This window comes from Bombus pascuorum, chromosome 13 (assembly GCF_905332965.1).
Source record: "Bombus pascuorum chromosome 13, iyBomPasc1.1, whole genome shotgun sequence".
Taxonomy (NCBI): Eukaryota; Metazoa; Arthropoda; class Insecta; order Hymenoptera; family Apidae; genus Bombus; species Bombus pascuorum.
The window spans coordinates 8100736-8126750 of NC_083500.1; the positions used below are offsets into that span (position 1 = coordinate 8100736).

The window sequence follows — 26015 nt, forward strand, 5'->3', positions numbered from 1 at the left end:
TGTCAAGCTTCGACGGCGGACGTTACAACACCCCAGTGACACATTTTTATGCGCCTCAGCGTGATTGGTCGTTCGAGTTGAATCCCCGTGAGATCACTTGACTGAATACGGGTAACCGTCGTAAAAAAAGAAAGGCTAAGACATATGGCATAGACCGGAATGTTTGGATTTCTGAATTCGGTGATTCGTAAGCAGCGCGAAGGTTTTCGAAAGGAAAAAGGATATGAGAGATGGTCAATCTCGATTTTGCTGCTTCTTGTTTTCTCGGTTACGTTCTCCATACTCGACGCTGCTTAGCTCCATCCGCGTTGAAGTAGACGTGAATATTTGATCGGCCCTTCAACCTTCGCCTCCTTCGCCCTCCCACAAGCTTCGCCTCTTACCTAACCCTCAGTCCCAGCTGCGGTGAATTATTTAACGCCCCCAGGGATACCAGTTACCAACGTATATCTATGCGTCAGTCAGATTCTCAAACTCTTTTGTTCGTACGCTATTGTTCGTATGCGTAACCGATTACGTAATGATCAATACTAATTACTGTCGTGGACTTTTCTTAAGGTTCATAGTCGTGGAAATTATGGTCGATTTTTAAATTAATTAATTTTAGCGAATTGCCAATTTCAATTGATAAAACGTAGCAATGATACAATTGTAAAATATTTTTCTTTGATATTATAAAAAGATAGGAGAAGATTGAAAAGAAGGAAGATGAAGATTTTTCTATCGAAGTACATGTTCCTTCAGAGTTTTCTATTCATTTGCTTTCACGCGAATGAATATGCGGTAGCGCAAGTTTGAAATGTTTAATGGTCATTCGTTTGCAGTTGAATTAGATTGGAGAGGAGAAAACAAAGGGACAGTGTACTGCGACCCACGTGGAGATATTTGGAAACCTGTGAAGAAACCACGATCGATAAACGATTTACCAATTACCGATTACAGTGTTGATAGGTAACGATTCGAAAATCGAGTTACGTTCATATACCGCAACATTATTACACCTATCAATTTATAATAGAGTATTAAAATTAAAGTACTAATAATTTAATTACATTGAAGAGTTCAACTTTTGTTACATTTCCTACCTTACCGAGCAACGCGCTTTTCTATCTTCCTTACCCTTATCTTAAAACAATAAATGGTATATTTTATGGTATATTTTGGTATGATATAAAAAGAACAAATTATGTTAAGGTGAAGCAATAATCAAGGTTACAGTGCTTCTGAAATCTCATTGTATGAGTTACCAAGGAAATGTATTAACCAAAAAGATGATTCAATAAGATTTAATTTCAAATTTTAATTTCAAAATTAACCCACCAGGGTGCGCTTCACGATAGACCGATTCATGTTCTATCTCTCTTCTTTTATTACTACTTAGGGAATCGATAATCTTGTGTACGATAAATTACTACATGTCACATCTATTTTGTATTTTGGTTGTGATAGAGCTAAAGAAATTTTATATTCAATGAACCGAAATACCCATGATACGAAGAAAGATATTTTGTAATTTCCTCTACGGTTTGAAGGATTAAACCTAACATTTATGCGGAATGTGATACCATAATCACTAGGTTAGAAAATAAAGTTTATCAAAATGACACTTTTATAAATGAAGTTCATCTCCTATAAGTATCTAAATTTTTCAAGTATAGCTCCACTCATCTAAATTTTCAATATACATAAAGATTAAAATTTATCGACATCGGTAATCAACTGCTATTGATATCCACTCTAACAGCAAGATATAATTGACTTCTAGAGCCCGGTTTATTATCCTCATTTCGTTATCTCAGTTTCCACTAACAACAGAACGCATAAAAGCAGAACTGTGTTTAATTAGTATGTTATCTTTGATCGGATAAGGTGATGTAAATTTTACCTGCGTGGCAAGTAACAAGTGGCAAATGAGTTTAGTCGTCATTTATTGTGCCTGATACAAAAACGCGAAAATGGCGGAAGGCTCCGAACTGCTGTATTTTGATCTTAGGCTAGTTCACGATCATTTTGATCGAGCGCTCTTACAAGACGACGATATTGACCTCAGAGCCTATTTGGATGCCTACAATGAACTTTACAAGTAAGGTGGCAAGAGATTGTATTTTCTATTAGCTATAACCTATAATCAGCTGGAAGTAAACTTTGCATCTAATTAATGGTCATTTATAACTTCCTCCTAAGCCTGAATTATTGTCGCAATGTCAATGACATACGTAGTATTCATAATTTGTGTAATATCTTTTATTGATCTAAATTTACAAATGACTGTCATTAAATACTTCCTACCAGCTGTTTTCGTTTGAGAGTGACATACGAGTAATGTTATTTCTTGTTCGCAGATTTTTTCAATTAATGGGCAGTGTTTTTGGCTTTGTATCCTCTGATTTGAAGGAAAAGATCCAGGTATTGAATGATTTGATAAACAAGGATGACCGGAATTATACCACGATAAAGTCTATGATAGAATATGAGAAAGAAAACAAGATTTTGGACAAAGGAGATCACTCAAACGGTGCTCGAACGCTGTTGAGACTTCATAGAGGATTAGGTATTACAATGTATGAAAGTTTCTCTGCAAAGATGTATTGTGTTCTATTCACTAATATCTTCTGAATTTGTAGATTTTATTAGAGAGTTTTTAAGACAATTGGGAGAATTGTCGGACAGTGATAAGACATCCAGCTGTTGCCAGGATGCTTACAATAAAACATTAGCTAAGCACCATCCATGGGTAGTCAGAAAGGCAGCGGTAGTTGCCATGTATACAATGCCTACCAGAGAATTATTATTCAGAAAGGTATTTATGTTTTTATATAAAAATAATAGATCATTCTGGATTTTAATCATTCTTTTTATATCTCTTTTTTAGGTCTGTGGTACAGATGTTCAAAGAAACGTCGATGTTTTGCCAAAAATGTTGGAGGTAACCACGGATGTATTCAATCGAACACATAATCTCTATGATGTCCATCAACTTCACAGTTTACCATAAAAATGCATTTAGGATACGTATAATATTGCACCCACTTCTTGTTGTTCGAGAAAGTACACAACACAAACATTCCACATCCAAGATGTGAATCATTGCCAATCCCATACATTGAATAGCAACTATATCGATGTCTTTTGTGATATTTCTTTACTTATTATTATACACGATCGCATTTATGATCACCGAAAATGTACAAAATGCACTAGCTTAGGTTTTCATGTTAATCGTACTACATCATTTTTTTCAAAACTTACTTAGCGTGATTTATAAGAACTCAATGTAGCCGCTGGGAGTTATTTGTCGATTTTAATATTTATGTTATAATATCATATTGTGCAATAATATCAGTTAAGTCTGTCGAGGAAACTAAGTCTTTCTTATTGACCTATCTATTTACAATAATATTTTACAAAACGATAAACTAATGGCGTTTTCTTATAGTTGGGTAATCAATAGATATTGTAGTGATCATTAGACTGTCAGTCATGATCCATGGCATATGATCACTCACTGTTAATAATAGTCATCGGATATTAGCATTCCTGAAAATGAAAGTTCATCAGTAGAGAAAATCTTAACTGGAAAATGATCTTCCAAATCTTACCAGCAATGCTGGCGGTGATGAAACAGATAATGCTGCCACCCACGAATGCTCTCACGACAGTACTGGCCACAGATTCCTTCTTATCAGGAGCTAGAGAATTCATCATGCTCATGGTGATTCCCACTGAGCTAGGATTCGCAAATCCACAAATCGCAAAAGTAGCGATGGCCTCGGTTCTACCAAAAATTCGACCTTGTTCCTTATACTTTCCTAGAGTTTCGTAGGCCACAAACTCGTTAACCACAGTCTTCAGACCTATGAGAGTAGCCACGTCGTCACATTGATCCCAAGGCACTCCCATGATCCAACTAAGTGGCATGAATACTTTCGAAAGGATCAACTAGAAAAGAATGACCCCAACTTTCAGCAAAACAGAAAGAATGAAATTATTTTGAGTATTTTAATGTTTCCTCACTTCCAAGGTCAATTCTTCGTAACCAACCAGTGACCCTATCCAAGAGAGCAGAGAGTTGACCAACGCCATAAAGGACACGAACGCGACAATGTTAGCGATTATGCCTAAAATCAGAGGAATCGCTGCCACAGCTCCTTTGCTCGCAGCATCGACTAAACTGGAGTCCTTCCTATAACAAAGTTTCCATGATAAATAACATTTCGTTGAAGTATTATCACCATAGTATACCATATTGCAAAGAAACTCACGATTTTTCTAATTTAACGTTATGGGAAGTGACTATGATCTTTTCGGTTTCCGGGTAAAATAACTTGGAGTAACAGAGAGTTCCTGGTGCTGCCATCAAAGTGGAGGTTATCAGATGAGCAGGATTTGCACCAAACTTTATGTACGCGGCGAAAACGGTTCCTAAAAATTATAATTAGCATCTTCTCGATAAAGGGAATTAATCGAACATTTTGTTTAGTCACCTGACACCGTGGCAAAGCCCGAACACATAATGGTGTGCAATTCCGAGGTAGTCAGTTTGTTCAAATAAGGTCTGATCATTAACGGTGACTCCGTCTGAAAATAAATATACAGTCACAATATCCAAAAAAATACCAGTCTACCTTCCTACCATTCCAAGAAAAATGTTTCCAGCACATGTTACTGATTCACAAATCGAAGTTCCCACGACACTCTGTAGTATTCTACCTAAATTGAAAATAAACCATTGCATGGTACCTAAATAGTAGAAAATCTGGATGAAGAAGCTGAAGTAAAAGATCACAGGCAGCACCTGAAATATGAAGTATTTTAGTTAGCGAGGATAATTTATTTTGTGGGCTAAAAGAGGGAATTCACTGACGCTGAAAGCGAAGACACCATCGGTGACTAATTTGTCGGAGTAAATGAAGCTTGCACCGCTCTTGGCGAAGTTCAAGAACCCCTCTACTTTGTTAGCGAGGCATTGGAAAATAGATCGACCCAAGGGCCATCGAATTAAGAAGAGACCAAAGAGAAATTGTAGAATCAATCCAGACAAAACGGGCCTCCATTTGACCTGAATTTGTAAAGATAATAAATATCAATTCTTGGTCAAATTTTTCCGATTTTTATGTGAAATATAACGTGTAATATTAAACGTTTGTTTTAATAGCGGCGAGCATATAAATGGGAAGGGTTCTTATACAAACTATTATATTTTATAATTAGATTGCGAATTTCTGTGCAAATTCATACCTTTATGAATACAAACAAAGAATCGGAAGCTAAATAAAAATTTGATTCACCTACCAGATACTATAACGAATACTTTACTTCGAATGTTTCGTATGTTTTTGCGTTTCATGTGCATTTTAAGTATTGTTACACATTTACATATTCTTTAAATACATATCTGCACCATTACAATATCGTTATTACTTAAAATAGAAGGCCGTTCTATATTTAAAGTGCTTTAGAATATGAAAAACAGAATTTTCAAATCCAACATTACAGGGGAAAGATAGAAATGAAACTTCCATAATACGACTTATTGAATTTAGGAATAAGTATTCTATTTATATGCTCGTCATTATATCTCAAGATATAAGATAAAATTTGATGCAAAATTTCGATAGTTTATCGAATTGATAGTGTGTGTATTAAATTGTAATTTTGTAACATCTGATATGCGATTTACTTACGCGACCAGGATGTTTGGAGAATATGTATCCGATAGCGAGCAATATAATGATCCCAAGTCCACTCCTTAATCTCTCCCTCGAATTAGCAGTATCAATAATGAGAAATGCTATGATTCCAATTAAGAAACAAGCATAAATTACCGTCTGAGTAATAATGCTGCCATATCTACCAAAAATAAAAAGCAAACATTCGGTGTGATTAATTGAATCATTGATAATATTACCGAGCATTTATTAAATCTAATAGATTTTTACCTTGTTTTGTTGAGATTTTTAATGACGTTGTTGAATGGGCGACAACAATATCCGAGAATTAAGTGCCCTAAGTAATGATAAAAAAGTCCGCCATAAGTGATCACTAATAAGATGATTAGCAGTCCGTAACCATCGCACCAATTGAAGTAATTCTCGTCATCTGATAAAAGTCTGGATTAAATAAAAATAACAAAATAACAGAGTTTTCAGAATCGTGATTACTCACTGTTTTTTTTCCAGTATAATGTGGCAGAAACAAGATAAATTAGTACCACGACATTTAGTACAGTCAAGTACAGACACTTGAACAGTAACTGATGTTTTGAATAAAAATTGTTCAAGGCACTGTGTCCTGCACGCAAATAACCAGCTGAATCTTCTGCCCTTTCCTGAAAGAGTAAACAAAAGTTGAAAATATAAGTCTATTTCATAGTCAAAGTGATAACGAAAATAATATTGCGCTAAATACGAATATAAAAAATTCTGCTCAGTTTTCGCTAGTACTCTAGATAACGAGAAACATGACTATCAGTGATAAATACTTGACGAAACTTTTAGGCAATAATTTATCTCACTGAACAATAGCATTCTTTTAACAATCTTTTATCATTGTTATTACAGACGAAGAGACGCAAGCGCGCATACCACGTTTCTTGTCATTTCCTCGCTTGTCAGATGTCCAATCTCAAATGTGTTAAACTCGTTACTCTGTAAAAACAGAGAAACGTGCTAAAAATAATCGCTTCAGGAATACTAATCACTCTCGGTTGAAATATCGATGGAATAATAGAATATTTTCTATAATACGGAAATAACGTTTTACGATAATACTTTTCAGAAATTAACTAATTAATCTAAGAGGAAATATTTTTAGCGAAAAAATTATAGAAAATAATAGGAAATTGTATAGAAGAAATGAAGTATAAAATATCCGAAATACTTGAAATAATTGAACAGAAGAAACTAAATATAAAATACCTCAAACCCGGTATTTATGGTCCCAGACATATTTCCAACAGAAATGTGGTGTCTTTGTCAGGCGCAGTTTGTTACTAACTGGCATAAAGATAACTAACGCATTGTGATCGAGAAAAAAAGCAATTATTTCTGCAGAAGCGGGGTTACCTTAGTTGTACAAGCAACTGATAAGTGGGACAATAATTGCTTATTTCGATACCAGATAACACAGATAAGAGTAAGTCAACTAATTGCCGAATTTCGCACAACACATGGTTTAATTTTCAAACAGTAACTTTTTCTCAAAAACACACAAAAAAAAAAGATATATATATGTATAAGAAAAAGAAGAGTAAACTGTTCTTTTTATCAACACGAGTTATACCGATCAAATTATATCACATATTCGATCATAGCTTTTACAATACGTAACACACAAATTATATAATAATTGAACGTCAAATTATAGAATGTTAAGTAAGCAAAAATTTTCAGTCACGATGCGTCTTGGGCAAAGAAAAGAATTCTACTATGTTAACGCTCGACGGATCAGAAATACTGCGGCATCGATATCTTCTGACGCGTGCACTCAGATAAGCCTCTTGCATCACTGAAGATGATATGACTATTAATCATTACCATCAATGGATAGTAGGGGAAACATTAAATTTCGAGTACAAGATTTTACAATTGACCTCGTTTCATACGATCGGCCTCGTTTCGCGTAGGGGACACGGGTTAAGCGCGCTAATTATCGTAGATTTCTACCTGCAGCGCCATAAGACAATGGATTGTCACGCTTATCGTACATGTTGTTACGTTATATGTTACACATTATACATGCTTGCTAAAATTGACCATCGGTATATAGTCCATTATTGTAACCGAAGCAATTTTTGAATCATTTTTATTTTTCATTTTCATTCACATTATACAGATGTACATTCCTTAAAACCGTAATAGATCCAAAAAATAAAATTACGCTATAGAGCCACACGATATTATTACCATCGAGTTTGATCTGTGAAAAATGATTTGTAGGAAACATTAACTCCGTTTTATAAAATTTTATTTTTTATAAAATTACGAAGCGGTCTTACGTACACAAATGGCCACCACTATATGCAAGTATCTTAAAATAGATTTTTTTCAACTTGAATTTTTTTTAATGGCTATGAGTCTTCGGTAATTTGAGAATTATCTTAGAAACAATGAAAGTGCGATACTTTCAAATAAATTTCATTCGACAGACTATAAATTCTCGATGGCTCAAAAATCACCTGAACGAGAGAATACCTTGAAACGAATTTCTTCCGACAGCCACGAATTTTCGGTAGTTCGAAAATTACCTACGCAACACCAGAAAAGGGCGACAATTCTGAGGAGTCGATTCGAATGCCTCGTTCATCCAGCGAGCCCTACGAGCCCTGAATTCGAAAAGAACCCGTGAATTTCGAGGAGACAGGGCAATTGTATCGGCGACAGGTCGAAAAAAATTCCTGGCTCTTTTTCACACGAGTCTGGTACGTAGCTGTCGGTCACGTGACGACGCGTCGTCGTAACGGATCGTGGGTGAAGGCGGACGCGAAACGCAATTTAACAGGGTGAACGTCGCGACGGCTGTCGATACTTTCTCTTGCGTGGTCCATCAAAATTCTTCCGCCGTGTTTAGCCACGCACAAGTCGTTGGCGGCCTCCGCGTGCACCAGCAAACCGGAAAACCGTGCTCGTAATCGACGATATTTGCTCGCAATTCAGATTTAAGCCGAGAATCACACGGATCATGACGATTCTACGATATTCCGTGTAATGACTGACCGAGAGGAAATTGCGAGACGCGCTTCCTCGACGATAAAAATAATTATCGTGCGCGAGAAGTATTGCGTTAATCGTACGGCGTATACCTTGAAAAAGATATCACCTTCGTCGTAATCACTTAATGACGGACACGTGAATAATTGCAAAGAAATTAAGGGAATTCACTGCCAGTTACGTCGATTTCAAGAATCGTTCTTTAGATTTTGCGTTCTTTGTTGGTGCGAGGTAATGAGATTGTTGGAAAATAGCGAATTTCTGAGAAATATCTTAAAACCCTATATTAACTTTAGAATTATCAGAGTTGATAAAGTTACCAATTCGTAATTTTTTATAGAAATTTTACAGATTTACAATGATGCATTTTTCGTAATTTGAATGATTTTCTATCTTCGTATTTGGTCACGGAGCTGAAATATGCGTCTCCCTCCAAAACTTTAAAAATATTGCTCTCCGTAATATTAAAATATCGTTTGTGTTAATAATGATAATAATTATAATTATTAATTATTTTAAAAAGACTTATATCTTTACAGGTAATATATTCTATCTATTTTCAATTATGTCGTATTAAAATTCTTCTATTTAACCAGAAGGCGATATTAGAATTAGAAATTCAACAAGAATATCCTATTATATTTTCTCCTGTAATCTTCATATATTTTTTACATAACTTCTAATACTAAAGTTAAGGTATTATGTAATTGTGGAAAATTACAAAAGTAATTTGCAAATACCTTCTAAGAATAACATTGTTCCTTTGATTACTTACTAATCTATGTAAAATTCTGAAAACACGGATACTACGGAACTTGAGCGCATTAAATATTCACTCGCGCAAACAAACGCTTTATCGCTGACCTCCGAGAGGATTGCGAGTATGTTGCCACTAGATAATTAGTCACTCCTGCACGCTGAAGCTTTCACCCATTTATTTAGGGAAAGGTTGCGATGAATGTATCGCCTGGAGCGTAAGTCAGAATGCCATCGATTTCAATCGTCCCTTTTTTCTTTGCCTGAGATTTCGATCAAATTATATAACGAGGCTTATTCGTCCGCGTACCCGAATAATGGGAGAGGCGGATTTCTTAAGCGCACGTGGACCGATCGAAGGTCTTTCCAGAAAAAAAAGGTCGGTTCACGAATAATATAACTTCGAAAACCTTCAGAATTGATTTCAGAAGCGATTTTAAATAGATTCGCAAGAAAACAGGAATACGCTAAAGAAAGCCCTTCGTTGACAAAAAAATCCAATTAGTCAAGATCCAGGTGATCTGTTAACCACGGGCTATTTGTTAACGCTAGAACTACCAATTAAAATGATTGGTATCAAATTTTTCTTTTCGTAATTATTGAAAATTATTGTAATTTTAATTTTTACTTTCATCGAAGCAGAAACATGACTACATATACGTACTTATTTATTTAGTTCTAATTAACTATATTTAACATATTTTGGATGCATGGTAAAGATCGGTAGTTCTAGTTTAATTAGTCTAATCGTGCAACAGGGTTGTTTCATCTCTATATAAAATAAATTGTATCACGCTTGAAAATCCAACTACTTGAAACTGATTTGTTTTCGTAAATTTTTAATTTCACGATTATAGGAAGTGATTAACAGATTAATTCGGCGGAGCATAAGATTAAAACGATGTGGATCAGGAAGATGAGTCGCCTCTTATCTATCCGAGACGCGACGGGAGACGAGACAGTCACGAGTGACGAGTCACGTACAAATTTTTGTAGGAAACCAGGCCCGCGTGTTTTTCATGCGCTATCTGACACCCTAACTGCGGAGAATGTGGTTTCCTAGACAGTCTAGGTCTAGGTAGACAGTGCTTATACAGCGACTGCGATGCGTCGTAAAAAGCGGAAGTTAAAAAATAGAGATAAACAGACCTTGATCAACGTCTACAAGAAGAGTTTCTTCTTGATCGATCGTTTCATCGACCAAACAAACAACAAACGTCCATTCTATTAGGTCATTCTCCTAGTATCTGAGACATTTTTAAGCCATTTATTTTTTGAAGATCGTACTCCCTTTCAAACTAGACATTTTTATTTGAATAAAATTTTATGATGTTCGATGCACGCCTTTGTCAATCTACTCGGAGAAAATAAATTCGAAGGGAAAGTAAAAATTCAAGAAGCACGAGGGATGAAGCGAAGCATTAATAACAAATTGATAGGATTTTTGTAAGGTTTGCGACCCCTTGTTGAGCAAAAGAAGACCATTGCCCTTCTTAATTAAAATGCCCCATCTACCATATCGAAATTGAAGAAAACGAAAATTTTATACCATCTTTGTTTTTCTTCGTTCGATTAAAAATATTGAACCTGTATACCTTCTGACGTTCCTTAAAGGTGCAGAACGCAGGCAGCTTCAATTATTTCAACGTATCTTGAAAAGTGAGAAAATGCTAAATTTCAGCTAAGGAAAATATATCAGTTTGTAGATATTTTAGAGAAAGGAGGTGCGAGTTACCACAGACATAATTAAATTACTGTTTAAAGTAAGAATAGAGACCGGATTCAGGATGATCTAAGAATTTTCCCCCGACCATCAGTTTTTCCTTAATCGTTCGATAAATCCCCGAGAATGTTCTTTCTAAGAATAGAGAAAACGAGTAGACTGAAATTATTTCAAGATAGATGGGTGCGTCAAACGAACGATTGACGTACGTTCCCGCCACTCAGGCGCAATTTGCATTTTTCGGAGCTATCCGCTTCGCCGAACTGTCTACGGCCTTGATAATTCTACACACCTCCTCTATTTTCCTGCTCTACGTAGTAGAAGTTAAGCAAGCCAGTTTTAGGTCCCTGGCACGGGGCCAAGCCCGTTGAGAATAGCGAAATCCGAAGAGCATAACTTGTGGATAAACATCGGCGTTACACATGCTCCTCAACTTCAGCGCGGTGCAGCACGTCGCGGCATCGCGTTGCCTCCCGGATCGAAAAATCGTCTCCAAGGAACCTCCAGTGCGAGAATTCACCAATCTTGTCCTCTAACTATGCTGTCGTTAGCTCATTCCTTAGTAGGTTAAACAAAAATTTCGTGGAACACACAGTTGTCGTCGATGAACCATATTACAATTTTAATCGAATTTGGACATTTTTAAACAATGCATTATGAGAATAACGATGTATAATAATTACAATTTCCAAAAAGAGGAAGCGACTGTGCAAAGATGTTTTCAATGTTCTCTCATATTCTAAATTATTTTCGTTCATGGTAATTCATGAAAATTTATGAAAAAGATAAATACGAGGATAAAGCAGTGTATCGACAACCAATTGATACAATTCTCGTAAGGTTCGCAAAAAATTGTCTCTCTTAATTAAAATAACGCATTAACGATTCCAGTTGGAGTTCACACAGTGGCGCACGAAAGTATTGGAATAACTTCGTTTGATATTGGCCAGCTCAAAATTAGGTTCACTTATTCACTCGTATTAAATTGATAATAATATCGTATTTATCTTTGTCATCTTTTTTTCTTGCGTTTGTAGAAAACGATTTATGAAAACACAACCTTAATTAAAGATTCGAAAGTCGCTGAACGTAACAAATTGAAAAGATACAGAGAGTCTGGGAATGCGATGCCGGAAGATAAAAAACAACGTTGACTGCACTACGATCGGAGACTCGCCGGATTCTGGTACATGGATCTGGTTCAGCCGAACGTATCGTATCTGATCCAAGTAAACTGCGTGATTCCCACAGAGGAATTTAACGCGCGGAAGTGCGTAGTTGCTGGCCACGATGGAAACAGTAAACCAGATGGCCAGCCAGTCCTAGAAGATGAGAACCGAAGAAAATTGAAGATTCTTCCGAGACATCTTCCTGTTCCTCTTATTTCGCGCGATTCTGCTGGAACATTTAAAAAAGAAGAATCCCCCAAATGCTAACGACAGAGCCAGGAACAAGTTTCGTTGCGACGATCGTTTCGACGAAATCCTGAGCGATTTATCATCGACGACTCCGATTTAAATAACGCCGTGTGGCGATTGTAATGCATTTTTAATTGGAATATTCGTGTCTTGTGACTTCAAATTAGTCGTGAATGATTGGCCTCATTGATATTCCTCGATACTCTTCAGGAATTGCATCGATTTAAATCCCTTCTCGACACTCGCAATGCATTTTTAATTCGATTCTTGAATTATTCCTGCATTATTAAAAAGTATCGATAACGTTTGGTACGGGATGAGAGAGGGGAAATGTAAGTACGCATTAAAATTGGAACGCTCATGTTCCTCTCTTCGTGGTCTCGGGCACGTCTCGTCGGAATGCGACGAATCCGATCCGTCGTCTTTCGTCGCAGCACGCGACTTTTCTCCCGAGGCGGGAAGAGTCGGATTCCGTCCTTTATCATCTCTGCGTCAGTTCCGATGTTCTGTTATCTGGGCTGACGATCATCTTCCGAAAGCTTGGTAGCCGCTGGAAATTAATCTCCGCACTGGACACGCGTTGAATCGACGGGTAGGAACAATTTGCGCTCTGACAGCGAATTTATTTTATCTCTGATCTCCGACTAACCAGCCTGCATCCTATAAATTACCATCTAATACGAAATGCTGCTTTTTATATTAAATTTATCGATCGGGACAAGAAGATCGATAATGACGGACGATAATAATAAATAATATTTCCTTTAAAAAAGGGGAAAATGTTTGAAAAATGCGAAAGTCCAAAAGGTCTACTACTGCTCAATAATACACGACTAATTTATTACGCCTGTTATACAAAACATTTTGAAGTTTCATTAGCATTGCAATCAGACACATTATTATATTGGATAAAATTTGAAACCGCTCTGAAAAAATGTACAGGTTACAAGCACGTACTTTGCAAAGTATTATCAAAGCGTTTGAACAGTCAACTATTAATCACTTGGTTGGTAAAAATGAAACGTCATTTATTCGAAGTTTAAATTTAATGAATCTAATACCATATATTCAACGATCAACGATTAGCAGGAAATAATTGACTGTTCTCAAATACAACGAATAAACTGTGGCAACTTTTATATACATTTTCAAATTGCATTCAAACTGCGCCAACATAATCGCGACAGTCGACTCTGATTACGATGTTAATGAAACTCCAAAATGTTTCATCTAACGCGCGTAATACATTCATCAAAATTTTCTGTGTTAGGTGTCCGAATACTTTCGTCGGTCACTGTAATTATGCATGATGTAACGGTACCTGTGAAATCCGTGATCGAGAATCGTCTAGGAGCGTGATCGTTCAAGTTGAATATTTTACTTTCGACCAATAAAAATACTAAAATATTACGAAAAGGGTGGACGGGACACCGATGTTTTCGATTTCATAAGATTCCACGTGCGATGGTGAGGCGACGGAACGAGTGCACCTATGCGTGGGTGCGATTGCGCAATACAATTCGAAATTCAAATTTTCTTTCCACGAAGCCCGAGGATCGAGCAGGCGAGACCAAATCTCCTTCTCTTGCCGGATTCCAGGTATATTCCTTATCTTGATAGTTGTCTGCCTTCGTGAAGGTGGCAGAGGAAGAGAGATGTATCCGAGTCATGTAAATTGCACCATTTCCATTTTTTCCTTCTTGTCTACGTGTTCTCGCGCTGCCTTCTCACCCTTGACCGAGCTGTATCACTCTTAACGTTTCTCTCTCACTATTATTTTAGCATTTTTCAATTTCAATCGGAGAAATAATTCGACAAACGTGGGCGACGCAAATACGTCCATAGTTTTTCCCCGAATTGTGACCAGTTGTTTGACATCAGGATATCAAGGAAATCTGACCGGTCGTTTGACGCCAACGTATCAAGAAAATCTGGCAACTGGTCGAAATCTCAACAGAGTTTGGGTTCACGGAGAAAGTCATCGAACCTACATCGCATTCTGTCTAGCGTACAGCTCGGCTACTATTATCGATGTTTTTCTGCGTCAATCGAACAATCGATGATTCCCCCGAACTGGCGTAAGAACATATAAGTTACAAGAATTACGCGAATTGCGTAGAAACAGATTCTGATAATTGTACTGCGAGTTGTATTTTTATATCTTGATCTTACTTTTCTTTTATCAAACAAGAAGATATCTAAGAGATAGTTCATACTTTTCCATAATTTCCTGAACTGTAATCTCCTAATCTACAAGCTTTCTATCAATTAAGCGAAGATGATTAAATTCTCTTATCACAAAAATATGAAAGTGAAGTTGAGAATATAAGTGTCTTTCATAAAGTATATACATATTTATTTTAGAACAAGTTTAGAACTAGGCTAAAAAAAGTGACTAAAACTCACTCGCATTTAGATTGAAATGGTTAAGAAATTTGTTAAGAATAAGAAAACACGATTGGGTCTAAAATGATTAAAAGGACGCAGCAAGTTTAATTACATTTGATGCTTCCTGAATAGTAAACTTTCCTAAGAACTTACGCTACCCCAAATCCATTACTCTTTTACAAACTCGCTGACCTGAAATTTCTACTGACTTGAAAAAGCACCCAGTCACGAATGGATGTCTCCTAGGATGTTAATCGAACGATCCAGATTAATACGACACAGGGTGTCCACGGGCTAGTTCCGAAAGTGTTCCGCTCTATTCCTCATCCCTATCCGCGACGCAAGGGGCCTGACAAGGCCGACAAATAAGTGTTACGATTGCAAACAACAGTTTGATGGCGAGGCAAGGCCCCGCGTTATTTATTTTGGTACGTCTAGACGCCAGATTGTCTGTCCGTACGTCCAAATCGCGACGGAGGATTCGGAGGTGACGTCAGACGTGACTGTATTGCATCGTCGCGTCGGAGAGATTCGACGATTCGGCTTGTCTCTCTTCGCCGGATCAAATTGCATTCTCTTTCTCTTTTACCCGACGTCTGCCATCTAACTTCTCTGTTGTCCGCCAGTATCGTGTGGCCTCCCTCTTTTTGTACATTTAAATGCGTGCACGTGTCTGCGTGTGCGCAGCGACCTGCGATTATATGCACCCGTGATCCAAACGCATCGGTCAACACAACGGCTATAGTCGCTTGCTGTAGCTCCGGGGGTGAATAAAGTATCCCTCGCATTTTCTTTCTCTTTTCGTAACCCTGTTCATTTGTTTACGATTCAGGTGATCCTGCCGCTGCCACATATCGATTCGATTCCAGAAAGATCACGTACACCCGGCTAAATTTACACCCTTTTGGTAGACTGGTCCGAACGCACGATGCGTTCGACGAAAATTTGATTCAGAATTTTCCAGGCATCTTCTGATGTGAAGATGTGTGGGAGGAGGAAGAGGAGGAGGAGAAGGTGTAGTCTAGCAAAGTTTATCCTGGACGATGGCTACCTGCCAAGAGAAATCAATCATTAATAAAGAGGCTTTCTTGTTGCAACACATTTTCAACTCGCTTTAGACAAACCAAGGGATAACCGAGGATAACCTAAGATACAGAATAGAATCTAAATTTATCTTAATTCCGAGAAAGATTTAGCATGAAAATTTATTCTATATTATTCTAGCATTCTTGTTAAAAGATACATTTCTGCTGTTGCAACATACCTTCAACTTGTTGCAAGGATAACCGAGAATAATCTAAGATACAAAATAGAATGCAAAATCTTAACTTCTAGCAACTTCTTTATCGTTCTATCATTCTTATTCAGAAATATGTTGTTAGTTAACCCTACCTAGTCTGAGAATAGATATGAACGACTGTTGCGAAGAATTTTAGACGGGAACCATTTCCGATAAATCTCGCCCTGGCGCACTATAACATATCACAAATGATTTATTTCAGAAAGCAGACGGTCGCCTGGTCGATGTCTGTCCAGCAGAGAGACAGTCACAGCAGACAGGTTCAAAGAACCGAATCCTTTAACCTAATTTTCAGATTCGGTCGCGTCACCACAATTTACGTCGTCCGTCCAAAAAACAAAAGATTCACGACCTTTCTAATTTCTCTCGTTTGCAGCCAAATTTATGGATTTTCACACGGATCCCGGCGACCGATTCGATCACGAGCACGGGTTTATTTTTCGTCCCGCTCTGTCTCTCCCGGTCTCTCTCAGTCTGCGCTTGTTTTTTCCCCCTTTCCTCGTTCCCGTTCTTCTTTTTGGGCCCCGTCGTCGACGTGCTTTGCCACGTATTTTCACGCACGCACGCGGAGGCTGCATTTATTAAAAGCGATACATTATGATTCAAAGATCATATCTTGGGATTCGTCTAGACGGTGGAGAGGGAGACACCCTATAAAGTCGTACGTGGCTGCCCCTGAAACAAGCAACCGAATACAAGGTGCCTTCTCGTTCATTTCTTCTCGCCTCCGAGCCACCGTTTTTCGTTTCCTTCTTTTCTCTCGCGAGCCCCTTCGTCACGCCAGTCCGCGTTCCTCTCGAACACGTGAAAACGTTTCCCTTCTCTTCCCAGACTACGACAAATCGTTTTATCGGACGAAAATTCTTCTGAAAATGTCATATGGGGCGAATTCACGTTCCTAGATTTGTCATGGTATACTGATCCTGGATCGTCGTCTGCATCTGGCGAAGAATTATTGCAAGTAGTATCTGTCTGCATCATATCGAATAGAAGATTTCCCTTGCTAAAAATTGGGCCTGTGAGATACCTATTCCGAAATTTCGAAAAGAAAAGGGGACGGACAGGAGAGAGAAGAATCGTTGGACAAAGGGAAAAATCGACCAGACGAAGAAGAAGAAGAAGATGCGAGCGCGATAAAGCGTCACGGAGATCGAGAAAAGGCAGTCGTCCGCGGGATTTCGGCGAGCGAGGGAAAGGGATTACCACACGCGCGCGGCGGGTGGAGCGAGAGGAACAGACGCACGGAGAGAAAGAGAAAGGAGACGAAGGAGAAGAAGAAAAAAGCGAGTGATCGTAGTAACACCGGCGCGTCTCCTCTCGCGGCTTCGTGCTTGTCTCGGAATTAGTGAGTAGACAGAATTATGTCCGTGAGCAGACCAGCTCGGCTCAGTTGAGACTTACTGCTCAGCCCGTGCACACGTATGCTACGAATCTTTCCTACTTACATATATACCGCGGCTTCCTGATGCGATTAGACTAGTCCGCGATCACCCGCCACAGAGTATCACGGACCAGTTTATTTAACACTTCTTCGTAACGCGGATACACTTCCAGCGTCTTCCGTCAACGTTTGTCCATCCATTCTCTGGGTCACTCGCTTCGACGAGAAGAGCCACGCGGTTTTCAGCGAACTTACCTCGTCAAAACGATTGCTCACCTTTCGGGGGTTGTGAATTCCCTCGCGCGATAAAAATGAAAGACTCCATTCAACGATAACAGTGGCTACATTACCGTATCAATGAACGAAGTGGTGCCATTTTCTGCCTTCGTACGATCCTGACAGAGAGAAAGGGACAAAACAAGTGAGAATTTCTCAGTCTGAGAAGAAGAGTTTGATGGTGGTCGTCATGGAATTCTCTGGGTTCTTCGTATTGTTGTTGGTCGTCTCGATTGCAAACAGTGTCTCGGGCCACCATCATCACCGCAGTGTGCACGCGGACGACAAGAAGAAGGGAGATCTGATGGACCACGTGAAAAGGTACGCGGCCAGTGACAACGAGAACGTGGTGCTCTCCGAGGGCGACAAGAGTAAGAGTCTGAGGGGCGAAGAAGCTAAAGGCACCGTTCCCTTCAGCGAAAGGAGGCTGGAGAAGATGCTGGAGAAAGCTATCCTAAAAATAATCACTGGCGATCTCAGCACGGGTGACATGTTGCTATTAAAAAGCCTAAATTACAGTCTGGAGGAAGTTCTGGCGATTCGTGAGAGGGAGCTGAACAAGAAGAAAGACGAAGAACTGAGGAAAAAGGAAAATATAAAATCTTGGTCGAAGGTGTTGTACGGAGATGGAGAAAAGAAAAGTAAAAATTGGAATAAAAATTCCATGGGCCGTTCGTCTTCGAAGAACCCTGATTTTGAAAACGTTAAACGAGAAGATAAAAAGAATCGTCACGTGGATAGGTCACCTTCTTACAAAGATTTCGATTTTGAGGCGTATAATCGACAGGCGATTCTCGATTACGAGAACTTACCCTCCAACTTAGAATTTCAGCAATCCTGGTCGGAACCCACGGTTGTCGACTACGAAGAAGCTACCAAAGCTTCCAAGGAACAGGACATCGCAAATAATCTTCATCGTGACTTTGACAGAGCTATGGAGCCTCACGTGGTCTTCAAGATCCGATACGACGACTCTGAGTTCGATTCCAGCTCAGGTTCCGACGAAAATAACAAAAATCATCTTAGAATGCCTAAACATCACGTTTCGATGATGAGACATACAACTTCGAGGAATACTGGTAATTCCTTTCATGCATCCACATCGTCACCGCTCTCTTCAACTACTGCTACTACTGTGCCTTTGGTTTATCAATTGAGCAGCACCAACATAAAGGGTAACTATCTAAACAATGATCCTATAGCAACCACACTTTCAACATCGAGTACCGTCAGTACCACCAAGAGTACCATTTCAGATAAAATTTCGGAAGAGAAAAATGGTACAGATATCGTCGTTCATGTTACCAATTCTACTGATAAAATAGAAATTTCAAAAAGTGTAGAGAAACTTAGTGAGAATAAAAGGATCAGTGAATACGAAGGACTCGAATGGGTCGAAGATGACGTTTACAGAGTTATCCCTGAATTCGTGGATTCCCTTGGTTTCGAGAATACCGAGGATAATGAGACATCTGACTATGAAGATTCTATTCACGATTCCCGACTAAATTGGAATCCGGAGGATAACGAAAATGATACGTTGGGGTATCTAAACGACACTCCTGATTCTGTCAAGCTCTTCATGGCCAACAATAACGTATCCGCCGGCAGCCTTCCCTTGGCCAATCTGTCGTCCTACCTGCAACTAGCCATTGCTCATCGACGAGGGTAAGTGAGCTAATCGATGTGTTTTATGATTCGACGTTTTCCTAATCTATGCTTCAGTTCACTATGCTCTTGATAATTAAAATATATTTCTATTTAATTAATTCAGTACAGATTCGATTCATGGGGGAAGATTATAAATTTCAATAATCACAGATGGCTCGATATTTTTTTCATTCATTATGTTCCTTTTTGTCTCATTCATTTTTCACATTAAATGTTGTTTATCGTGTGTCTCGCTTTGCAAAAATGTCTAATAAAAAAATCTATACAATGTGCTTTTTGTGTCTTTTAGAGGAAACCTAACCTCAAGCTTCGACAGGTAAGCTTCACCCTGATGGCACTATGATCTGATGCTTTTTGGGTAAGGGACTTGGTTTACCGAGCAAGATGGACAGATAAATTCTGTCGAACTCTTTTTGTTTTGCTCCCCCGGCCGACAGGCTGCCTTCCTTCTGGCTTGGCTTGCATAATCTAAAAATACATTCTCTCTCATCACGATTATCTCATTGCTCGTATTGCATGAGATACGATTTATTGCGATAACAACAGGAGATCTATTCTCCACAGAGGTATGTTGTGTCTGCATGAAAAGGTAACACGCATTCTTCCCTTCTTACTCTTTCCCTTGAAACCAAATCGGCAATCTTCTCTTTAATTATTGTAATGAAAGAAAAAGGCAAACGGTTTTCCAACGACGTAACCCAGACCTGTGCTCGTGAATACTTGACGACAAAGGCGTTCTCGACGAATCATTGCCCCCGCCACGTAAAAATATCTCGATGGCCCGTAAAAATACCGTGATGAAACGAAGAACCACGAAGCGCCACTGAATTTCTACGCCTCGGGCTGACCAGCGTCCGCTTCTTCAACTGCTTCGCCTCCCTTTTCCTCGCTGATATTTTTCTAAACAAAAAATTCAAAAATTAATTAGATATCGTTCAAATTTTTGAGAAAAGTATTAACAAAATTTTACACCGAGACAAATCCAGTTACGAACGTAATCTATTTTAAAATGTCAAGATTTCGTAATAAAATTAATGATTCGTAATATCGTTTAGAGATTTCTGGTATCAGAGAAAAATGATTTATCGACCAGAGTGATCGAGAAAGATAGACGCGGGAACGAAAAGCAAGCCAGGAAGGACGCGCTGTGGAAATTCCGCCGTGGACCCTAGCTATGTTTTTAAATCGCCCTCCTTCTCCTCCACCACCTTGGCCTCTGGTGCGAAGGCGTTTCTTTTATTTTATTAAGTCTAGACGCGTAAATGCATTCGTGTCGGCACTGGCGTAGCCTGCTGAGAGTCCTCCGGTGTACCCGTCGTTCCGCTTCTTCCTCGGGACTCTACAGGGTGATCTGGACAATCCACCGATACTGGAATCCTCTTGCTCGATTTCAAAGGTTAGCCTGGTTTCAGTCGAAGGAAAAGGAACAGAGTAATCGCAGTTACTTCATCTAAAGAATTATACGTGTTACTCAACGATAACAACGTGGATTAGGGACGCAGATCAAGGGGAGAGGCTGATGTAAAGTGGTTCTATAGTATCAGACGGATTAATTTATTTCTTACAATGTCTACAGTAAAGCGGACGTGGGTTAGATCGCAACGACACAGCAGCCTTAAGTTGAGCACCCTCATAATCACCGGGTGTCTAGTCAGACTGCAGTTAGGACTGCTCTCTTATGAGGTTATGTAATACATTTTAATTTAATGCGCTGACCTTGTCTATGCGTCTCTCTTCCTATGCCGACAAAGATGATGCGAGATACGCAACGGAGAGCGAGGAGGAAGTTTTCGTCAGTGGCTCCCCACCTCACCGCCAGACGATGCAACGTGCATTTTTTGACGTCGTTAATCAGGTCGTCGTTCACCGTTCCGCGATCTAACATTTTCTTCAGCCTTCTGACCTCCGCCACCTACCAATCTTCTCGCGTTAATTTTTTTCGTCCAGAACAGCTTCCAAGTTTTTTCTCCTAAAAGTTATGAAACTTTTTATAATATTTTAAAGATTATTTTGTAAAACAATATTCGCCTCGTTGATCGAAGACCTGTCCATCTGTACAATAAGTTCTTCGTAATAATAAAAATGAAAGATCCTTGAAGAAATTGAAGAAATCTTCTTGTCTAGATTTCCACGTGCCGACGCTACTTCGTGTTCGTCCGAAGGCTGTTACAAAACCGGCGTAACGTAGTCAATTTTCTTAATACGGTACTCGGGAAGGATCACTGGATTCATTCTCATGATGCAACGGCCTCCAGACACCCGAGTCCTTCCCTTTCCCAGACGGCAGACAGACGTGACACGTACGCAACGAGACGCTGTAGAATGCGTGACTTGGACGTGGCTAGATTAAGGAGCATGTCTAGAATGGAATACAACCCATCAAGATTTCGTGGCGAGATTTCGTCCAAATACTCTCATCCTTCTATCTCTTCCGCTTCCCTAAAGGGGTTCCTCTGCAAAAGAAGTGGGACAAGTTGAAACTCGTAAAAAAGAAATTTATTTTTTTCACGTTTCCTTTTGCACGTCTAACCCCACGTGGTCACCATTCCCGTAACCTGACCAGTCGATTGTTTAGGAAAACTACTTCTGGTTGTTTGTCGAGCAACAACGAGGTCGTTGACGCGCGATTGGCTGCGCTTAAAGGTCCAAGTGGGCGTCCAGTGAAGCAATCCTTGCCAGTGACGTAGAGAAAAGACGCTCCTCCTTTTTTTCCTGCCGGGTTTAATGACTTAGAACTTCCATTATGCAATCCCGTAATCTCACCTGATCGTCGATGCAAGTTCTACATAGATAGACTTGAAAGTCTTCTCTTCTGCAAGTTTAATTAGTAGTTAATTAGTACTTATCGTTATCGTAACAGATTGTTCTCTGTTCGATGAAACATTCGAAAGTAAAAATTCATTTAATAGGAGATATTAAAATTCGAGATATAAAACAAATGCATTAACACTTCCCTGCTAGACGAGACGAATGAGGTATATACTAGTGCTCGTGTCGGCTGTCTAGTCAATGTCTAGAACGTATAATAAATATCTGTGACCCACACTATGGGCCCTATAGGTCACTGACCACTGTCCATTAGTCTGCCTTGCTGCCCGGAAAGCTTGCACGTATCTCCAAGTGAAAATTTTTACGTCGTCATCATCCGACACGGAATTCTTCGAATATTTCTGATTCTTTTATTTCACTTTACTTTCTAACCCAATTTCTCAATTTCTATCCTCGATTCAATCTAAAACTTCAGTTTCTATCTACTAATAGATTTAAATTGCAAACTCTCCCTTTTTACTGTTTTATTCGAGTATTTATATGCAGAATTTGTCGGCTGCTGTGATTTTTTTATTTTCCAGTTTACTTTTTATTGCTAGTTTACATCGGTTTATAAACCTTTGTTTCTGTGTGCAGCCAGGGTGAAAAAGCCATCGAGGACATCAAGACGCGGGTTCTGGCTCTCACCGGAAGATTCAACCTCAGCACCGACGCCAACCAAGTTCAACGCGAACGACTCACCATGTTTTCACCGACTTGTAAGTTACTTAACCTGTTAATAGGAATTTCTTAACTATGTAATCACGGATTAAAAATTTAATATAGATAAATCAATTTCAGTTAAGTTTTCAGGGTTCGAAAATATAAATGCGATGCAAATTATTTTTAATTTTTAAAAACGAAATAACGTATTAAACAATAGAAAATCTATAAATAAATGAAATAATGCATTAAAGAATAGGGGATCCATAAATAAAGAAATTATTATATCCGACGAGCTATCTAGTTAATAGACTATGATCTCGTTAATACTCTAAATATTTTTCTGGTATAAAATATATATGGGTCTCTTCCACCAGGTCAAATTCCACGGAACACGGATCAGGATGCCTGGACGGACTCATTCTCTATGAATATGCACTTTCAATTGAATTTGACTTCTAGCGACCACGTGGTCGCCGCTAAATTAAGAATATTCAAATTACCACAAGAAAACACAACATCTTCTTCAGAAAGCACATTCGACGAGGAGGAGGAAGACGAGAAGAAGATCAGGATATCGGTCTACTATTACACGAAAACTTTGAAGAGGCATCGATGTAAGTTGTGGATTGATCTATAACATTAATTGAATAAAAATGTATTATTAACAGCGAATAACAATATTAATTGAATAAAAATTTGTATTAACAGCGAAGAAACGCCTGATGGATTCGGTAGTGACTCCTCTCACATCCAAAGGTACCCATTTGGCGTTGGATGTGAGACAAAGTCTTCGATTCTGGAGATTGAACCAACGCAATTCTCATGGAAACGGAAGTAACCATGGGCTGGTAATACAAGTTGAAGATCAAGATGGCAGGCCGCTGAAACCGGCTCTATATATTCAACAACCGTCTTGCGCGGATCAGGATTCAGATCAGAAGGCATGTGAGTGTGTGCTCTAACAATACTAACTCCGATGTGACAATTTCGATTGCCTGCTTGCATACCTGCGTGACACTTAACATCGTGTGCCATAACAGACTTGAATGCCTTAGATCATTTGAATAAGTTAAATGATTCAAATAGTCGCGATTTTTGACTATCGCGACTAATAGTTTGCGAGTTTTGCTGTATTGGCGATGCTGTGTGGTTTTTGTCGTGATATCACGCTGGCGCGCAGCCAGTTTCATCATATTGAGACTAAATTTTTATTTCATAGATAGCTACATTTTTCATAATGTAACAGCAAAAATATTTGTAACGCATAATTTACTTGGAGTAGTTATTTAAATATTTCGAGAGATAGCTTTAAAGATTTAGTCTTAGTATAATTAATGACATTACCTATTATAAAACATATTTACAACAGTGTCTTCTTTTTCTACAGACCAGCGAGTACCTGCACTCTTCGTACGAGCCTGTACTCGTTACGTTCGCATCGTAAATGGAAAAACGGAGACGTACGTCAACTGCAGGCATTAGAGTGGAAGAGAAAAACACTTACATGCTGTGAGAAAATAGACAATCATTCACGTTGCACTTTATCCTTGGAAAAAAACAAGGATTATTTTTACGAAGACCATAGAACATAATCCTTGAACTGTTGCTCGATTCAAACACATACCAACAATAAGTGTGAAATACACTTTTGTAGAAAGAATAGTCGTCATTAAGGTGCGACGTGTTTGTATCGATTATCGATCATAACTACATACTTTATAAATTAAGAAAATAAGTTAAGAAAATGGAAAAAACTATTTTTCCATTGCTATGCAATGCATATGCAATTATTCTTGCATAAATGAATGCATTAAATTCATTAATGTAGTCAAAAAGATTTTAATATTTTTTATACAAAAATCATATTGACGACATTCTGGGGTTTTTTCTTTATTCTAAGCGCGCGCAATACAAAATGCAGACAGATGCGCCGTCACCACTGTAATTAGTTTCGTAGTAGTAACGAAGTGAAAAACGCGCGAAAATTGCATTAGTGGCGAACTGGTGAGAGAGTGAGTATAATCCCAGTAAAAGTTTTTTTATAGACTGCTTTTTAATTTAAACAAGATGTTAACTTAAAGATGGAATGCCGTGTTATTTAAGTGCAGTAGTGGTAAGTTGTATTTTATGTTTTTTATCATTTCTTGTAGTATGCGTACAGACCGTGGCTTTTACGGAAAGAACATCGAAATACCCGTTATTATCCGAATAATATTAGAGTAAAATTTTAGTATGATTTAATGATGTACATACCAGTGAAATCGAATCAGTAGATTGATTAATATTAAATTAGATTAGATCATGTTAGATTATGAAGTAGGTTACTCTCTTGACATGTATGCATGTACACGTTGCACATGTATGTGTAAGTAATACACGCATACACATGTCATGCCCACGACTGATGCAACCAAATGTAAGAGCTTAGGCATAGATATTTATGTTTTACGTTAATTAAGCAGCACAAATCCGTGCTGGATTTCTATTTCTACACTTTAGGTGGGACCATATATAGAATATTACAGTTTGGTACAAGCACTAAGTACTTCACTATGTTGTAATGGCCCATCTGAAAGATTATGTTACTTACTATTATATGCCGTTGTTGTTTAACAAAGAAGACAACACATTCTCACAAATCCTACATAATTCTTGTACATAATGTATATTTAATTGTCTAGTTGTTCAAAAATAAATAGTTTGATGTCGAAATTTATAATGCTTTTATATTGAACGCATTTTAAGTTTGACTCCTACCTTTTATATGATGAATTGTCTTTTAACTGTTTAATATTTTCTTTTAATGAAAAAAGGTATTTTTTAAGAAATAGAGCTTTTTGAAATTATATAATGTTCCAGTGTCTAAACTATTCAACTTTGTGTATTAGCTTATTTCTTTATTAAAAGAAAGTATTAACTT

The 26015-nt window shown here is 38.3% G+C and overlaps 3 protein-coding genes and 2 long non-coding RNA genes across 8 annotated transcripts in view; 3 read left to right on the forward strand and 2 right to left on the reverse strand.

The window, feature by feature from the left end:
• Window positions 1-26015, forward strand: part of LOC132913274 (uncharacterized) — a 343670-nt gene that overhangs the window by 245190 nt on the left and 72465 nt on the right. The gene's annotated exons all lie outside the window — the stretch shown is intronic.
• LOC132913635 (ceramide-1-phosphate transfer protein) lies at window positions 1750-3361 on the forward strand. The gene is made up of 4 exons (XM_060972103.1): window positions 1750-2083; window positions 2343-2551; window positions 2625-2800; window positions 2873-3361. The coding sequence occupies exons 1-4, from the start codon at window positions 1956-1958 to the stop codon at window positions 2993-2995; spliced, it is 636 nt and encodes a 211-aa protein (XP_060828086.1). The 5' UTR covers window positions 1750-1955; the 3' UTR covers window positions 2996-3361.
• LOC132913634 (solute carrier family 28 member 3) lies at window positions 3124-7627 on the reverse strand. 2 transcript variants are annotated; one of them, XM_060972101.1, is made up of 12 exons: window positions 6918-7627; window positions 6585-6647; window positions 6166-6328; window positions 5940-6099; window positions 5685-5850; window positions 4865-5059; window positions 4634-4795; window positions 4485-4578; window positions 4263-4422; window positions 4015-4183; window positions 3600-3939; window positions 3124-3537 (listed from the first exon to the last, which is right to left on the reverse strand). In XM_060972101.1, exons 1-12 carry the CDS (start codon window positions 6945-6947, stop codon window positions 3509-3511), a joined length of 1731 nt encoding a protein of 576 aa, XP_060828084.1. In that variant the 5' UTR covers window positions 6948-7627; the 3' UTR covers window positions 3124-3508. The 2 variants fall into 2 exon arrangements, with proteins under 2 accessions (XP_060828084.1, XP_060828085.1); XM_060972102.1 differs by lacking the exon at window positions 6585-6647 and having other exon boundaries at window positions 6918-7613.
• On the forward strand, window positions 16988-25814 carry LOC132913636 (uncharacterized). Of its 3 annotated transcripts, none has more exons than XM_060972104.1 (6): window positions 16988-19618; window positions 19911-19937; window positions 23027-23148; window positions 23470-23709; window positions 23804-24040; window positions 24483-25814. In XM_060972104.1, exons 1-6 carry the CDS (start codon window positions 18129-18131, stop codon window positions 24575-24577), a joined length of 2211 nt encoding a protein of 736 aa, XP_060828087.1. In that variant the 5' UTR covers window positions 16988-18128; the 3' UTR covers window positions 24578-25814. The 3 variants fall into 3 exon arrangements, with proteins under 3 accessions (XP_060828087.1, XP_060828089.1, XP_060828088.1); XM_060972106.1 differs by having other exon boundaries at window positions 23804-24036; XM_060972105.1 differs by lacking the exon at window positions 19911-19937 and having other exon boundaries at window positions 17272-19618.
• On the reverse strand, window positions 19685-23030 carry LOC132913637 (uncharacterized). The gene is made up of 2 exons (XR_009659417.1): window positions 21338-23030; window positions 19685-20521 (listed from the first exon to the last, which is right to left on the reverse strand). It is a non-coding gene; the product is annotated as an uncharacterized LOC132913637 (long non-coding RNA).

Bases quoted from the DNA above. Each gene is read 5' to 3' on its own strand.
- LOC132913635 (XM_060972103.1), top strand. From the start codon at position 1,956: ATGGCGGAAGGCTCCGAACTGCTGTATTTTGATCTTAGGCTAGTTCAC. The intron at 2,084-2,342 runs GTAAGGTGGCAA...TCTTGTTCGCAG, and splicing joins GCCTACAATGAACTTTACAA to ATTTTTTCAATTAATGGGCA. The intron at 2,801-2,872 runs GTATTTATGTTT...TCTCTTTTTTAG, and splicing joins GAGAATTATTATTCAGAAAG to GTCTGTGGTACAGATGTTCA.
- LOC132913636 (XM_060972104.1), top strand. From the start codon at position 18,129: ATGGTGGTCGTCATGGAATTCTCTGGGTTCTTCGTATTGTTGTTGGTC. The intron at 23,710-23,803 runs GTAAGTTGTGGA...TTGTATTAACAG, and splicing joins AACTTTGAAGAGGCATCGAT to CGAAGAAACGCCTGATGGAT. The intron at 24,041-24,482 runs GTGAGTGTGTGC...CTTTTTCTACAG, and splicing joins GGATTCAGATCAGAAGGCAT to ACCAGCGAGTACCTGCACTC.
- LOC132913634 (XM_060972101.1), bottom strand. From the start codon at position 6,947: ATGTCTGGGACCATAAATACCGGGTTTGAG. The intron at 5,851-5,939 runs GTAAAAATCTAT...TATTTTTGGTAG, and splicing joins AAAAATCTCAACAAAACAAG to ATATGGCAGCATTATTACTC. The intron at 4,184-4,262 runs GTGAGTTTCTTT...ACTTTGTTATAG, and splicing joins AACGTTAAATTAGAAAAATC to GAAGGACTCCAGTTTAGTCG.